This window comes from Dipodomys spectabilis, unplaced genomic scaffold (assembly GCF_019054845.1).
Source record: "Dipodomys spectabilis isolate Male_0828 unplaced genomic scaffold, ASM1905484v1 ptg000264l, whole genome shotgun sequence".
NCBI lineage: Eukaryota > Metazoa > Chordata > Mammalia > Rodentia > Heteromyidae > Dipodomys > Dipodomys spectabilis.
This window is the reverse complement of record NW_024870941.1, coordinates 7,218,845-7,235,611: the sequence shown is the minus strand read 5'-3', so window position 1 is coordinate 7,235,611 and position 16,767 is coordinate 7,218,845. Positions and strand designations below refer to the sequence as shown.

Genomic DNA, 16,767 nt, shown 5'->3' with positions numbered 1-16,767 from the left:
GACACAGGCCAGGCCACACCAATACGTGTAAAGCTGAAACTTAGCAGCTGCCACGGAGAAGAGTTTGGACTCTGGGGGGTCCCTAACAGCAGGACTTGGCTGTGTGTGGGACCCACCTCCCACCCTCAGTAGGAAAGAGGAGTCAGAATCCATCAGAGTCCCGGGAGAGTGGGAGAGGAGAGGTCTGAGCCCCAGGACTCCCCCTTGGGGCGGTGAAGACCCTGCAGGCCCGTCCACTGATGGGAGGAGCCTGTGCTAAGCTGAGGGTGGGAGGAAGGAGTGTGTGCACCGGAAGGAGTGGGAGGTCCGCTTGCAGCCCAGTGACCTGTTCTCCATGCTTTCCACCAACAGGGAGAACAAGGGCCCAAAGGAGAGAAGGGCGATCCTGGTGTGCCCGGGGAAGCGGTGAGTGCCAGTGCCCCGCACATGCTCCCACCTGGGAGCCAGCCAGCTCCAGGCACGAACCACACTGTCCAGCCATCCTGGCTCAGATTGTACCCATTGTGCATGCCCACACCACAGCCCGTGTGCTGGGAACTAGGGTGATGAGCCGCTTGACGGACAGTCTGTCTCATTTCAGGGACCACAGGGCCGTCCTGGAGACCCGGGGCCTTGGGGACCCATTGGACCTCCGGTAAGAAAGCTCACTTTCCACATTTTGGGGGGGGAGGAGGTGTTTCGCTGGTCCTGGGGCTTGAACTCTAGGCCTGGGCGCTGTCCCTGAGCTCTTGTCAAAGCTAGAGCTCTACCACTTGAACCACAGCACCACTTCCGGCCTTTTCTGCTTATGTGGTGCTGAGGAATCGAACCCAGGGCCTCATGCATGCAAGGCAAGCGCTCTACCACTGAGCCACCTTCCCAGCCCCTTTCCAGGGGTTTGAAATCCCTATGTGCTCTTTGCCTTCATCCGTACCCTCGCCTGGCATTTCTCTAGTTACCACCAGAGGGTGCTGTGGCCTGGTGCTAGGTCCTCACACATCCCAGCTCCTCCATAACTCAGTCCTGGGGGCTGGGCCTGGCTCTGTCCTCCTTGCTCACTCTGTCTTGTCATCGCTGGGCGGAGCTGGCCTGAGTCCCACGTGTGTCACAAGAAACATGTCCTCACAATCAGAAACTCGCTTCCCCTCCTCTGAGTCAGCAGCCTCGGCGTAGAGGATGCCTGGCGCACGGTGGCATTTTGACTGCATTTTCTTCCCTCCCCGTGTGCGCTGCCGCTGTGGATGGTTCCTAGCGATTTTTCGGGTTGTCTGGAGGAATCCAGACAGCACAGAGGGCCTGGTGGACTGGCCTGTCCAGCCGAGATCCCGGGAGCTTCTGTCTGGCCGTGCTACTACCCTCTGAGCTGCCGTGGGGGTCTGGTGGCACTGGGGGCCGTGGTGAGGGTGAGGACAAGCCCCCTTGGCAGCGCAGGTGCCATTCCATGTGCGTGAGAGCCGTCCCCGGGGCTTCTGTGTGGATCATCTGATTTTTGACGTGTTGGGGCTTGCTGACACTTTCTTGCCTTGAGGGTGAAGGACTCTGACCTCTGACCTTTCTTTCTGTCTCCTGCACAGGGCGCCAAGGGACAAGATGGCTCCCACGGGGCCCCTGGAGCAGCTGGAAGTCCTGTAAGTCCTGTGTCCTGTGTGCCACCTGCTTCCGGTGGACAGAGAGGAGACCAGGACGGGGACCGGGCCTGAGCAGGGGGCACAAGGGGGACACGCTTTGGTCTTCAGTCCAACAGAGAAATGTCTTTCCTTACGCGTGTGCACACACGCATGTGCACGTGCACACACACACACAGCACTGTTCCTCTTCCTGGCTGCCCTCTCTCTGGGAATGGCATCTTCACCATGGTGCAGGCTAAAAGCAGACCTGCTGGGCTCCATGCGGACTTTGTGGTCTTCCGTGAGCAAGCAACTGACCACAAGCCCAGGATTTCACTCTCCACACATTTATCAGAAATTCCTCTTCCTGTCCAACCCACAGTCTGCCTTGGCCCGGCCCTATTCTCGCTCTCTTGAGTGTCTTTGGACTGATCTGTCTCAAGGACCGTTTCTGTCCAGGTCGGCTCTGAGCAGCTTGCTCTGTCTTCAGTGTTCCTTTCCTCCCCAGTTAGAATTCAGGTGGAGGGCAGGGCATTCACACGCCTGCAATCCTCACGTGCTGTTAGGGGTTGTGCTCCCGGCCCAGCCTCATGTCCTGGCTTCCTCACCCTTCTATTCTGTGCTTGGGCAGTGTCCTTCTGCTCCCTGTTTTTCTCTTCTGTGCTGGAAGCCCACGCATGAGGCCTGGCTCCTCTGGGGAGGGGATATCCGGTGGGAGGCTGTGCTAGCAAGTCCCAATGAGCTGTGTGAGGGACGGGCACAGAGGGTGGCTAGGGTCAGCTGTTTCTAATCGAGACTTCTGGATTTTCTCATGTGCTGTGTCTCTGGCTAGGGTGCTCCTGGGCCTGCAGGACCCCCCGGTGTCAGTGGCCCCCCAGGAAGTGCGGTGAGTAACTGGGCCCTGGGCCCTTGGTATCTTCTATTGAGTTTCCATCTCTCTCTCACTGTCCTGGGCTCACAGGGAGGGAGTGGGATTGGTGGCCTGTGTCACCAGTGATCCTGCTAGGGTTGCTTCAACCCTCTGGGTGGTAAATGGGAGTGTTGGGGTTGGAGAAAGTCTGTGCCTTTTGCTGGTGTTAGAAGAAACGTGGAGACGTTTAGACACCCAAAATGAACTTAAAGAGTTTGGTCACAGGCCGCCTGCTGCCTGTTCCCCATGGGCATTCAGACCCAGCTCTCCACTGACGGGCAGTGAGACACGGGCCGGGCTCCTGGAGGCCTCTGCCCTCCCCTGCGGGGTGCACAGGCTGTGCTGAGTCACCTTTTGGGCCCTGCCTCCTCTGGTCTGCGGAGGTTCACCTCTCCAGCTCAGATGCAGAGGCCCAGAGCGTCTCTGACAACCCAGCTTCACGGTTCACCATCAACATTGATTTAGACTTGAATGTTCTTTAATAAAACACACTGACATCTAGCCAGGGGCCGAGACAGTTTATTCTCCGCTGTAGTGTGAGGTGAGTCCTACACATTCATCAAACCTCTCCAAGTAATAATCATCTGCCTTTAGAGGACAAATGCTGGTCCCGCAGACCTTCTCGGGCATTGTTGGCGTGATGGCCCTCAGGGATAGGGCGTGACTCTCCTGACCCCAGGCACAGGCAGGAAGTGCATACGGGACACTGGCTGTCTTGCCCGCTCCACCCTTCCTGTCTCTCAGTGTCTGCATCAACTTCTTTCGCATGAGCCTTTTGTCTGGCCTTGTGCAGGTGGCTAGTGGCCCCACCCAAGAGTGGCCCTGGGGGTACAGTACAGAGCCAGACTCTTCCACCTTTAGGTAGGCTCAGGGGGTCCCCAGGTCCCCCATAGGACTGATTCCAGTTGCTCATGCTGTGTTTCCAGCTGACTGTGTGAATAACCTTCCTTTCTTTAGGGCACTCCGGGAATCAGAGGCCCGCCGGGGAAAGATGGCGAGCGGGGTGAGAAGGTGAGCACCATGCATGCCCTCGGCCCGGAGGCCTCACTGACAGTAGAGCACCCCCTGCCACTCGGGGCCTGGCTTAGGACCCACAAATCAGGACCCACAAATCAGAATGAGTAGGAGGCAGAGAAGGCCCTGTGGCTCCCCGCCCTCTCCTCTAACCCTCCCGCTCCTTGATAGCTGTGGAGATGGTCGCTCAGGGCGAATTGATTTGCTCATGTCTCCCAGCTGGAGAGCTGCCGAGCCAGGTGTGTGTGACCGCACGCCCCGCCTGCTCTGGCGCCGTGGCCCAGCTCTCCATTGTGCACCGGTGATCGCGGGGGACACCGCCTTCCCCATAGTGTGGCAAGAAGGGAGAAGCAGCGTCCACTAGGGACAGACGAGCCCCAGAGACTGAGGATCAAACCACGCCCACTGAAACCCCACCGCACGCGTCTGTTAGCCTGTGCTCTTGAGAACGCCTTCTTGGTGATACGGAGCCAGAGCCGTGGAAACCCAGAGTGCTCATTGGAATGCACCGAGGGAGTCGCGTGGGATTCAAACCCAGGACGCACGCCAGCTTCCAAGTCTTGGTTCTGCAGCTCTACACTAGGGGAGGGGAGGGAGGAGATGGGGTCTGTTCCCGGGGCAGCCTGCCTCCTTCTGACATGGCTAGTTGTCACCGCTGGAGGAAAAAACGGATACTGGCACAGAGTAGGTAAAGACCAGGGATTCTACTGGAAACCCCGGAGTGCAAGAATCAACCGGTCTGAAAGACCCTGGCTCTGGGACTGGCATCCTCATGAGGATGCTCAGAGCTACCCGGAACCCAAAGTGGTGAAGCCGAGCTGAGAGCGGGGAGCAGGTGCTCAGGGTAGGTTGGGGTGGAGCGAGGCCGTGGGGGCCGGCAGAGGACAGAGGCTCAGGGCTGGTGGCACACACATGCACACCCTCTCTCCTGACAGAGCGTCTGCAGATGCCTCTCCCAGTACCGTTATCCAAACTCTCCATCCAGGTTCCTCGCAGTCTGCGTTTGCTGACACTTTTCCAGGGACGGATCACTTTCCCGTATCTTTATATAAAATTTAACAAGAATAGATGCAGAGTTTGCATTTTGGCTCCATTTAAAAAAATACATCTTTCCAATTTATTTTAGAAAGAACAAAGATGAGCCAGTCTGTAGGAAATATCTTGGGGGGGGGGGTAGTGGAGGCTGTAAGCTGATCACAGGCTCAATAACAATCCTTATAGGCAACGTGCACGCGAAAGTTTTAGAAGGATACCATCTCAGACTGCAGTAATGAGTGGGGACACGCAAAGGAACGGCGGCCCTCTCTGCTCTTCCCTGACAGTGTCAAGGGTGGGGGACCCTATGTCACACACGAGCTGGTGAGCCTAGAAGGGGTGACCGAGATGTCAAGGTTAAATTCCAAGCACTAAGATGTTTAAAGGTTTGAGCATTCCAAACCCACAAGTCCAGTGAGCTGTTGGCCCATTCAGCCACTAGGGGGAGCCACACCCCTTCTCGTTCTCCGCAGCTAGCCCAGGGAACTTCTGGGGCTCTCTACAATGTTCTTTCTCCCAAGCCCAGTGGCGGCCTCTGGGAAGGCTGCGGGCTGTGGGCCTGGGGAGACCCTCTCCATCCAAGGCTTGCCAGACTTCAGCCTCCTCCATCAGAGGAGAACTGGGACATTTAAACATCAGGACTGCTGTCTGGAAATAAAGGTGTGTCTGTCTCTCGGGTTTGACCCAGTATTTCACACTGAAGCTGCATGTAGCTTTGAGGACAGACGAGCAACTGTCCTGTCGCAAGTTCAAAGCCTCGCTTGCTCAGCAGCTCCTCACCATGCTCTCCATCTCTCCGTCTGTCTGATTCTCTCCCAACGGAGCGATCTGGTGAAGGAACACACGGGCAGGCCCCGCCCAGAGCAGCTGAGCAGGACCTGAGGAGCCCTTGCCAGGCCGGAGCAGTGGCAGCCATTCCCGGCGTGGGTGTGAGGTGGCTGCAGGCCGTCATCCGAATCCTCTGGGCTTCCCTGTGTCACGTTGCTCTCGTGGGCTGCACAATGACAGATCTCAGAGCAATGGAGATTTACCGTGGGGACGAGAATCCCAGACCAGGCCGTCCCAGGCCGGGTCCTGGAGGGAGGGCCACGAGGCGGACCTGACCCGGCGCGCTCTTCCCTTTGCAACCTCTGTCTTCCCTCCACCGCTTCTCGACATCTGCCCTTCCCGGGTCTGTCCCCAGGGACCCTCATCCGAGAGCCCAGTGGCTCCCACCCCGGGATGACCTCCTTTAAACTTAACCGGTGGCACTGTAACATGTGGATTTTGGAGGGTGCGATTCAGCAATTCAGTGCGGGTGGGTGCTGCCCACTTCTGTGCCGTCCAGGCCCGCGTGCCTTTCATTCTCCATCACGGCCACCCCAGGAAGTCTGTCCACTGCAGGGGCGGCTCCCACCAGAAGCTGAACTTGGCCTAATGTGGACCCTGGAAATTGTCTACTTTTCTCTCCAGGGAGCAGCAGGCGAAGAAGGGCGCCCAGGGCCAGCGGGGCCTCGGGGTGATCCCGGGCCACCCGGGAAGGGGAAGGACGGCGAACCGGTAAGCGGCTCACGCGTGCCCGTGAGTGTGTGTGTGAGTGTGTGTGTATGTGTGAGTGTGTGTGAGTGTGTGTGAGAGTGTGTGAGTGTGTGAGTGTGTATGTGAGTGTGTATGTGTGAGTGTGTCTGTGTGTGAGTGTGTGACTGTGTGTGTGAGTGTGAGTGAGTGTGTGTGAGTGTGTGAGTGTGAGTGAGTGTGTGTGAGTGTGTGAGTGTGAGTGTGTATGTATGAGTGTGCGAGTGTGTGAGAGTGTGTGAATGTATGTGTGTGAGTGTGAGTGTGAGTGTGTGTGAGAGTGTGTGAGTGTGTGTGAGTGTGAGTGTGTGTGTGAGTGTGAGTATGTGAGTGTGTGTGTGAGTGTGTGAGTGTGTGTGTGAGTGTATGTGTGTGAGTGTGTGAGAGTGTGTGAATGTATGAGTGTGTGTGTGAGTGTGAGTATGTGAGTGTGAGTGTGTGAGTGTGAGTGTGTGAGAGTGTGTGAGTGTGTGTGTGTCTGTGTGTCTGTATCTATGTCGATGTCTACGTGTATCAGGAACATGTTTCTATGCCTGGAGAAAATAGACTGGAAAAGGAAAAAGAACAGAAAGAAGCACTGTAGTCAATGCCAGTAAGCTGGGCCCAGTTGGGCCGCCCCCTCCCCCCCCCAGTCCTGAAGCCACGGATAACGCTCCGTGTCCTACATAAAGACACGCACCCCATGCTTCCCCTGGTCACACAAGTCTATGGCAAAGCGTCATTTATATGTTAAGTACAGTAAGACACGAACAACAATACAATAAAATAGTTACAACTATCTACTGCACCGAAAGCCATTTAGAACGCATTGGTTATATCTGAGTCCTTCCACTTACCGTTGTTGGACTGTGGCTGAGCATGGTTTACCTGAAACGCTGGGAAGCGAAGCAGCAGCTTTGCTGGGCGTGGGCGCTGACTTCAGGCCAGTGCAGCCACGCGGACTGCTCGCTGCAGGGCAGGCCCAGCCCGGCGCTGGCCATGCCAAGATGTGGCCACCAGTCTGGGCCTCTGAGCCTCTGGTGATGGAGGGAGGCTGTCGTGAAATGAGTTACCCGTGGTCAGGACAGTCACGGGACAGTCACGGGACAGTCACGGGCAGGAGCGGAGAGGAACCCTCCGAAGTACTGTGTCCGTGAGTGCTGAACCGAACAAACCTCCAGAGCTACCCCAGGGCTCTAAGCACAGCCAAGAAGAATAAGGATCTGGCTTTGGATCAGGTGCGCTCTGCTCTGAAGCCCAGCTTTCCAGTCACCTGTGGGAAGCTGGTCATATTGAACCGTCTGTAAGTAGTGGTACCAAGGAGTCGCCACTCACTGAGGCAGTTTACGAATACAGTGCGGCTTGCTCCATGCCACCACGCCTTCCCACATTCTCACCCGCCGCTCCCAGTCACCCCTGATCTGGCTCAACACCTGAACGCCTTCGCCCACCTCCACCCACCCTTCCCTCGCATTTCCCAGTTCTGTGGTGTGGACAGTGAATTCTTGCCTGCATGCATGCTCTCCCCTCCCCCTCACTAATCTTAAGTGGAAAAAGTAGACTGAGAGGCAGGCGAGGTGCTTCTGCTCACGTGGAGGCCGGAGTCCCACATGGCTCACACAAGTCAGGCGTCTGCCCCGCCCCCAGCAGAGCGTGGCTGCCAATGGACGGCCGGTGCTGGCTCACCACCTCACACCTGCCCTGTGTCTCTCCCTTCCCCAGGGGCTGCGAGGCTTCCCCGGCTTACCTGGCCCTCCAGGAACCAAGGTAAGTGCTGGCATGCAAATGGCGCATGGGCCCTTCTAGGGAGGGGCCGTGGGGACTTCTTGCTGTGAGCTCCTCTCTGTCCACTCCCGCTTCCCTCCGCTTCTCATGCACCCATTGGCAGGAGGTTCCGGGGGCACTTCACTGTGATCTTGAAATGATGCACACACACACACACACACACACACACACACACATACACAGCACCTAATACAGTCCTACTGTGTGAAATTGCCAGAGACACTCACTGGCTTTCACCCATCCCAGGAGTCTCACGTGGTCCGCGTGATTTCGGTCACACGTGATCTCCGCGCGGCAGAGGCTTCTCGCAGTGCAGGTCCACTTCTCATTCGCACGGGGTCTTCAGGGGCTCCTGGTGTGTGGGGTTCCAGACCAGGTGGATTTTTTGGGTCTCATGCTCAAATCCAGTGGTGCTTCCATACTTGGTATGCGGTGGCAGAGGGGACAGAGAAGGGAGACACTGCTGAGGGGAGTTTGTGAGCCCGCCCGGACGTCGGTAAGGAGTCACTACCAGCCTCAGTGGCAGTCCCGGCCAGTCCTGGCTCCAGTCTGAGCCTCTTCCTATCCCGGCAGGCAGGTGAGCAGCAGAGCTGCAAATGCAACAGCTAGCTTGTGCCGTGGGCCAGGCACCGGCCGCAGGCTGTGTGCCCTGTCTCACTTAGTAAGAGTGACTGGTGTGGCTGCTTCTATTATAGATGAAGAAACTTGCTTTCAGAGCACTAGTTACTTTCCTAAAGTTCTTACGTAGTGAAGCCAGAACTTAAACCCAGGCCAAATCCACACAGTGAACCGATAACACTCGAAACAAAGTGTGACCTCAATCAGCACCGGGTCCCTCCGCCACTCCCACAACGCGGAAGGCACTGGTAAATTCTTGGCAGATTGACAAGTGGATTTTCTGGTGATTGGGGACCTGGAGTTGGAACATGAATGCGTGTGTGGCTACAAGAGAGGAATGATAGTTTGGTTGGGGGCAGGAGGGCACAGTGGATTTGGACCATTGTCAACCACAGCACACGTAAGGCTAGGCCTGTCTGGAGGATGGGCTGCCTGGGTGCATCATAGGAAATCTCAGAGCACAGGGATGGGAACTGGATTGGATGACTCAGCAGTTAGGAAGAGCGCTCTTCTGCCGACTACACCTTGATCATCTCCTTATGGCACTGACCACTCCTCCCTCTCTCTCTCTCTCTCAGGGGGACCGAGGAGCACCTGGGATCCCTGGCTCTCCCGGTAGCCGTGGAGACCCGGGCATTGGGGTTGCTGGACCTCCTGTGAGTGTTGATTCAGCCAATGCTTTTGCTTGTGCCTGGGCCAGGCAGCCACAGCGTGCTAGCTCTGATGGGAGCCTGCGGCCCCGGTTTCTGTAGGTTGCTGCCATTTCAGCGAATGAGGTCTTGGGGCCAGATGGGTGGAGGTTCTGTGCACACAGTTGACATGGGTGTAAAACGTAGTGTACCTTTTATAAGAATAAGAACGTAGCTTATGCAGAAACCAAGACTTGTCTGATTCAAAGGGAGGTCAACAAATATCACTAGAGTTTAACGAAAGGCAAAGAAAATTCCTCATTCCCCCCTTCGAGGGAAGGAAACATAGCCAACGACGTGGAGCTGGGTGGAAAGGAAGCTGAAGTGGACAAATTGTGTGTTTTCATGTATTTCAGGCAGAAAAGAGTTCATCATCCTGCTTGTTCTAATTAGTAAGGCAAAAATAGACATGCGGTTATGCTTCTAAAATGCAATCTACCAATCCGTTTTATGTGACTGATTTTAACGTGTCGTTCCCACCCTCTGCCCTGTGTGCTTGTTAAGACCCCTAGAGGTGGTAATTATAAGAATTTGTAAACCCTCTAAGTGACAAGTGCTCATTTGGATCAATGAAGGCCAGGCCTTATCCGAGTCAAGGATTGCTCTCAATGTTCTTTCTCTGCAATACTTGAGTACTTGCAGAAATTGAAGACTCACTTCGTCCACAGCCAGTATATCTGGCCCTGAAACATAATGGTTTTTCATGGAAAGCAGACATTTCCCTGAGCAATGGTTTTATGGCTCTTCCATCCGTGGTTTCCTGACCTCCCCTTCACCTTCCCGTGAACATCACAGTATGTGGTCTAGTCTCTCTTGGTTTCTCATTAGGAAACGCAGCTGTCATTCTTCACCTGTAACTCTCGAAGAAGGATGGAAGCCTAAGGGTGGGCCCGGCCACTCATACCTGTAGTCATAGCTGCTGGGGAGGTGGAGACAAGACCATGTTTGAATCCAGTCTGGCGTTAACAAATGAGAAAAGCTAGTGAGGCCTCCCACACAGAGGGCTGGGGCGTGGCCTCCCTAACCAGTACAAGCCGGAGCTCAACCCTTACCTGCCCAGGATTGCCAGAAATAAGAAGATACGTTGACTCTATGATTCACAGTCTCACTCACAGATACCTGCTTTCCTCTCTTCTGTGTTCTTGTTCTACATCTCAGTGTAGTCCTAGGCTTCTTGCTTGGCTCTCCAAATCCTCCAGCCTTTGTTCTCTGTCCTACTTCTCAAGAAGGATTCCTGAGGCCTCCCTTTTCTGTTCCACTGCTGGGCATGCGTACCATTCCAAGTGTGACAGGGTCAGGTGACGCTTTGTCTTCCCCCGTGTCCCTGGGATTCCAGCATGCGGAATCCTTTTGGGTTGAACCGTTTGCCTTAAAAGAAATTTTCAGCCAAGAATTTCTGACAGACAGGCAGAGCCCTCTACTTCATGACATGATCAACTTTGCCTTTTATCCTGTCTCTTTGTTGTTGTTGTTGTCTAGTAACTGGAGAAACAATGTGGCAAAAGATCAAGGCAAAGGAAGCTAAGTGGTCCAGACTTCTTATTTCTGAAGTCCTCCTTAGGGTCCAGCTCCATTCACTAGAGTGAAGGTGGAATTCCTGTTGGAATAGAGAGAACTGACCGTATGTCACACTACAGGCCTAGGCCTGGATGTGGCACGCTCTTGTTTAACAAGGTTTTCTGTGTCCTGTCTACTCCCCACAACTTCACCATGCCAGACACTTAATCAGAGAGTCAGGCAGCAGAACGGGACAGCTGGGCCCACCTCCCACTTGAGAGTCCGCTAAAGTCGCCATGAAATATCTTCCTGCTTAAGTGATTCCACCTACACATTGGCCAAGCCTCAGGTTGTAAATCAACTCTTTCAAGTGTCTTTCTTCCACTTTGGCTTATTAAAAGCTTCCTTGGTGGATGGAACCTGGTTGACTTGTCATAAATCTTCTCTTTGGCTCCCAGCCTGGACACTCGATGGAAATCTGTGGGGAGAGTTCAAGGGTGTGTGGAGAGCAGGCGTGCACAGCGGGTGAGGAAGCGTGTGTGTGTGTGTGTGTGTGTGTGTGTGTGTGTGTGTGTGTGTGTGTGAGGTTGTGCGGCTGCCTGGGACAAGAATGCTGCCTCTGTTTGCTGAGTAGTCATAGGTCGGTCTGATCCTCTGGGGGTCAAAACATCATCTCCACTGTTGGGAGTTTCAAGAGTGAGGCGTTTATTCAGGAAGTCATCCAGAAATGAGAGGTGGAGAGGAGAGAGAACAGAGAAGAGGGGGGAACATGGGAGCAGAGAGGGGAGAGGAGAGAGAAAAGAGAGAGACAGAGATAGAGACAGAGAGCGTACCCAGGGAGATCATGTTAATGAGAAGATGCGCTCTGGCTCACTCCGCTAACCCCTGCATGACTACATGGTACGGTCTCAGAATGATCAAGTTGTAATGTTGGTGTGCCAACACCCATCATTGCTCAGTGGTGTTCCCAGCCACACCTGGCCAGCCAGAGCATCAGCCTCACATTCCGTGGTGTAGAAAGGGGGTCTTGGGGCAGGTGCCTGCAGCAGGTGGTGGCTGGGCTGCCCAGTTAAGATGAGGATGGAGTGAGCCGTCTGCCTGCTCTGGTGGCCTTGAGGTGAACCGCGTGAAGTTCTGAAGACACAGGGCCGAGGCTCGTGTTACCCAGCCTGTGTAGGAGCTGGGCCAGGGAGTAGATGGACTTTCCCGTCCTTAGAAGCCGCTTGTCATTGGTGGCACCTCACCTCGTGGCTTCCATAGTGTGAGCAGGACTTACACATTCCCACTGCCTTCGCTCAGTGGAGGCACAGGCGGGGTAGATCTGCTAGGAAGTGATTCTCCGTCCGGTGCTATGCTCCAGTTCCTGGGGACCAGGGCCAGCTCTGCCCCTCTGGAAGGGGGGGCCTGGGGCTCTCTCGGCTCTCTCCGTCCCATCATTGAACAGGAGGGCATGAAGCCACATAGCTATTTGAGATCTTGGCCTTCTTCAAAACATTCACGCAAGAAAAGGAAATTTCCTTTAATCTTCAAGTTGTCTCTGATCTTCCTTTAGCAAGGTTTGAAGTGCTGAAAATGAGCTTTAGCCCAGCCTGGGGAAGATCAAAGTGTCCATGGGCCTCCCTGGCACCGAGAGTGGGCTATTTAGGACAGGGCTCCTGCTGGTAGCCACCAAACTCAGAACCTGCTTCTTCCCAGTCTGATCTTCCGTTTCCCCGTGGTCAGACACCAGCAGTGTCTGCAGTACCTTGGGGAAGCAGGTGGTAGAAGTAACACCTTCTGGACTGAGAAGGTGTTCCTCATTTTCTGTCCTCTCATTACCGAAGAGCCTAAGACTAGCAAGAAACTGGTAACTGAAGACTGATACCTATATAGGCCCTGTTTGCAGACAAGGAAACCTTCCAGATGTTTTACTAAAGAGTAGATACACCCAAACAGGAGGCTCTCAGCATCTCCCAGCCATGACCCATCACACCACACACTGATTGTGGTTTTCTTATAACTCAAGCACTAGTTGTGGGCAGGTTCCAAGACTCGCTGAGATTTCAGCCCAGCATGCGGCCTGCTCCTGGCATGTCATGCAAGGGCCCGTGGAATCTTAGACATGTAGATAAAGGGGGAATTAGATAGAGCCTGATTTATAGTATAATGTAGCAAAGAAAAAAGAGCAAGTGTTTAGCACATATAAAATGCCTTGGGACTTTCATTTCTAGAACTGTTCACTAATTATAATTACCAACACACACCCATAGTGTGTCAGTGTCTGCATTTGCATATGTATCTATAGTTGTGAATGAATGTGTGGTATATATACACACACACACACATATATATGTGTGTATGTCATATGTCACTTAAAAGCATGGATATGTTCTGAAAAAATAACTCAGGCAACTTTGTCAATTAATGTCAGAATGTACTTACCCCTGAAAGCTAGCCATGACATCACTTTAAATATGATCTTACTGGATTTTATTGTTTATACATTCTGTCATTGTTAAAACATTGTTGTGCAGTACATGACCGTGTATATATATATATACATATATATATATACATACATACATATGTAAGTCTATGCACACATATACGTACTCTTATTATGAAGAATGTCACAGCAGGCAGAATAACAAGATGGCGTCTGAGTAGCCACTAACGAGGGTTACAGGCCAGTGGTCACACTCTTCCCTTGTCCATCCTTCAGCTTCTATTGTTTGAAAGCACACCACAGATACCACAGACATAATATCCTTTGATCAGTGTTGGAACCTGTGCTTTGGAAAGGCGAGATATTTTTAAATGTACCCGCAGTTTCATTACCACATAATCAAATGTCCAGTTACTGTTCATTCTTCTCATCCATTCATAATTGCTACACTTAAGTCAATTTTCTTCTCTGTCTTAAGAGCCAAGTGAAGCTAACAGCAAGCTATAAGAAGAGTGAAATTAGGGTTGTTTGCTATCAAACAGAAATCAATGGAGATGATCATATTAATTAAAATTAGCCAGTCCCACAGAGACATATATTTTCTCTCATTTGTGAAAGCTAGAGGCAAGAGGCCCTAGTTCATGAAAATGAGAAGGAACCACAAGACAGGAGGCTGTGGATAGGAAGGAAGAGAGGGGACAAGGAAGAACAGTAGAGGTGGTGAACAGAGATCCCCTCCCTCTCCCTCCCTCCCCCCCACCATTATCCTTCTTGGTTTTATTTGTTGATGGAAACAGGTTTAGTCTTTGGTCTCCAAAGCTCTCACAATCTCGGATTTGTGAATTTCATAGTTGAGCACATTTTGCTTTCCTTGTTGTTCTGATTCTTTGATACTCAGCGTTAGCGGCTTGATCAGACTTGGCTTCCGTCCTTCCACCGAGGGGACCAGGTGCTCCTGGGCCCCCTCTGATGTCCATGCTCGCCTCGCCCGGCACAGCGGGCTTGCGGGTTGGTGTGTTCTAGTTTCACCGGTTCGTTATTACTGGGCTTCTGCTACAGCGAGAACGCTTCCTCATATCCTGTTTGCAAACTCTGCGTAGTGTTTGCAGTACCTGACGTGGAAGGAAGGAAAGGAAGAAACTTCTCAGACTTGCCCACTGATTGCTTTTGTATAATGACTTGGCTCCTTAGTATCTGGCAAAGATGGCTAATTAGATATTTGTTTATGTTTTGAAGAGGGAGTCTGAACTCATGGACTTAAATGCACTGGTCTGTTTTTAACGTATCTCAGCTATTCCTTTTGGTATTCAAATGGTTGTTTCTCACAGCAATGGGCTTCTATACATGTTGAGCCAGAGTGGTCTGGACACAGCCTGGCAACTGATGGCTTTCTCCTTGCTCTGGGAAATGGTGGATGTTCTAGGTGTCTGTGCATGCTCTTTGGCCAGGTCTATGACCCATCGTTGAATTCAAGGAATTGTGGTTCTCCTTAGTGGAAATTGGTCTCAAAGCCTGAAATCGGGTGTTAGCTAAAAAGATCTTAGAAAACTGTAATCATTAAAGATAATTAGATGTTTAATTTAGGAAGAACATTAGAGAAATAACTGTATAGTTGTTCCCTAATATACTCTTTTCTGTGTCTTACAAGTTGACAAACAGAAGAGCTGTGGGAATGATCCTGACAGGCCAGCCCAGGGCTCTTTTGTACTTCTAGGATCTGCTAAGTTTTCATGAAGCTAAGACTTAAAATGAAGATCTTAGAGCCCAAAATCCATTCAGCATAGTCAAGCTTATATTCGATGACATAAGAAAGTATTTGGATTAATAAATGAGTTCAATGTTTGTGGTAAACTGTGAGTTTAATTTGAAATGGCAACATTCCGCATGCCAGTAACACACTGCCCCTTTCCTCCAGGAAGCATATACAGCCTCACAGGAGCCGCTTTGAGATGTGCAGAGTTCAGATGCACACATGTTGGTCCATTATAATGACAGCAGCATGCATTCCAGTGGAGGGACCCATGGCCTTTGAGCCAAGTAGACAAGAGGTGCAACTCTGAGCTTATAATTCTACCTGTTTAGCATTGGTTATATTACACAATGCCATTTAGAGTCAGCCTTTCCATCTGTAGCAAAAGAATGTTGGAGATTCCCAAGGTTCAGGCTTCATGCAAGTGTTAAAGCAAAGCTATGTGTGAGGAGCAGTGACCAAGAGCCACAAGTCCTCTTCTTTCCACACCTTGAGTCTTTCACCTCGGCATTTCTGTACCTATGGCCTCCCTGCGTGTGTACAGCTCTTTCAGTCATACCTGGAGGTAGATAATGAGAGAGATAATGAATACCTAGAGCCATTCTCACTCCATTAATTCTTTATTAGCTGACGTACTTCTCAATAGAGAACTCCCTTATTTACTGTTTGCAATACATGTCCCTGGACATCATTGACTTAGTGGCAGAGTTCAGTTGTGACCAAGACTCTGTCCTATAAAGCTTATGATACTTACTGCCCTTTTATAGATATACTGGACACCTGTTATAGCACATTAAAGTCTTCCCTTTACCTGCTTGCAGTAGGTTGGTCCAAAGAAGGGCTTTTTCCTTGTCCCTATACAATCCTTAGGGCTCCAGGCAAACCATGCTATAATTGGATGCTGATTTTCTGAAACCACAGCCTGTAGGTCTTTGGTGTTTTCCTCTACTTTCCTTAGGATTCAACCTGCCCTTGGAAAGATACTCACTCTGTTTCTATCAGGGAGCTCCACAATGTGTTTAGGGAGTAGGCTTGTAGGTTACTTCTGGCATTTGTGCACAACGTTTTTCTCTCTCTTGGGAGCACGCAGGACCGCCTTCTGGGCTTTGCTACAGTGAGTATGTAGGAGGCACTGGGATGCTGGTGGGAAGTGGGACTCACTCCAACCTGAAGGATGGTCCAAGGCAGAGGCATGTAAACTCAGAGCCCCGTTGTGAAAAGAGAAGGCAACTTGTCCAAATAGAAAGGAAGGCCTTTCATGAAAAAGCACCAGCATAGCAAAGGCCCTTCAGGGCACAGGCAGAAATGCTCCTGGAAGATCTGAACGGGTTCTTTAGCATCTTCAAGTATGACCTCGGAATGCCCAGCCATCCTGAGTAGATAAAGCCAGGGCACGCTCGAGCTGTAGAGAAGACGTGGGCTCAGGTCTCAGAAACCCGGTGAGCATGAGGGCAGGGTGGCACCGTGCAGGGAATAAATGCAGAAGCTCTCTGGAACAGCATTTGTGGGTAAGCACTGAGTGGCAATGCGGCTTCGAGAGGAGAGGAATTTAGTGACGTTTTCCCAGACGGTCGAAGTCTTGGCTTAGACATGAACAGCACAGTATGTCTTGAATGACCCTTCCAGCACTGCTCTGCTTGCTGACTTGCTCCTTTGTTTCTTAGGGCCCATCAGGACCACCAGGAGACAAAGGCCCCCCGGTACAGTATGCTTTAAGTGGGTCCCTATGGGAAGAATTAATTCTGCTCAAATCAAAGCCATTTGAAGATGCAGGAACCAAAAACTAAAATAATTTCCGAAAGTCCCTAATGTTAAATGATGTGACACTGTAAATACGAGCCCTGACCTATGGGATAGGATATATGACCTACAAATGGACTTCAGGAAGAGGGATTGAAGGCCATCTTGACTCCGTGTGTCCATTT

General features: G+C 52.0%; 1 protein-coding gene across 1 annotated transcript in view; it reads left to right on the top strand.

Moving 5' to 3' along the window:
* Positions 1 to 16,767, top strand: part of Col22a1 (collagen type XXII alpha 1 chain) — a 183,926-nt gene that overhangs the window by 103,328 nt on the left and 63,831 nt on the right. The window contains exons 32-40 of the mRNA XM_042699956.1: positions 352 to 405; positions 581 to 634; positions 1,554 to 1,607; positions 2,419 to 2,472; positions 3,454 to 3,507; positions 5,998 to 6,084; positions 7,801 to 7,845; positions 9,060 to 9,137; positions 16,507 to 16,542. Of these exons, the coding sequence (XP_042555890.1) occupies positions 352 to 405; positions 581 to 634; positions 1,554 to 1,607; positions 2,419 to 2,472; positions 3,454 to 3,507; positions 5,998 to 6,084; positions 7,801 to 7,845; positions 9,060 to 9,137; positions 16,507 to 16,542 (516 nt within the window). The remainder of the gene's footprint in view (positions 1 to 351; positions 406 to 580; positions 635 to 1,553; positions 1,608 to 2,418; positions 2,473 to 3,453; positions 3,508 to 5,997; positions 6,085 to 7,800; positions 7,846 to 9,059; positions 9,138 to 16,506; positions 16,543 to 16,767) is intronic.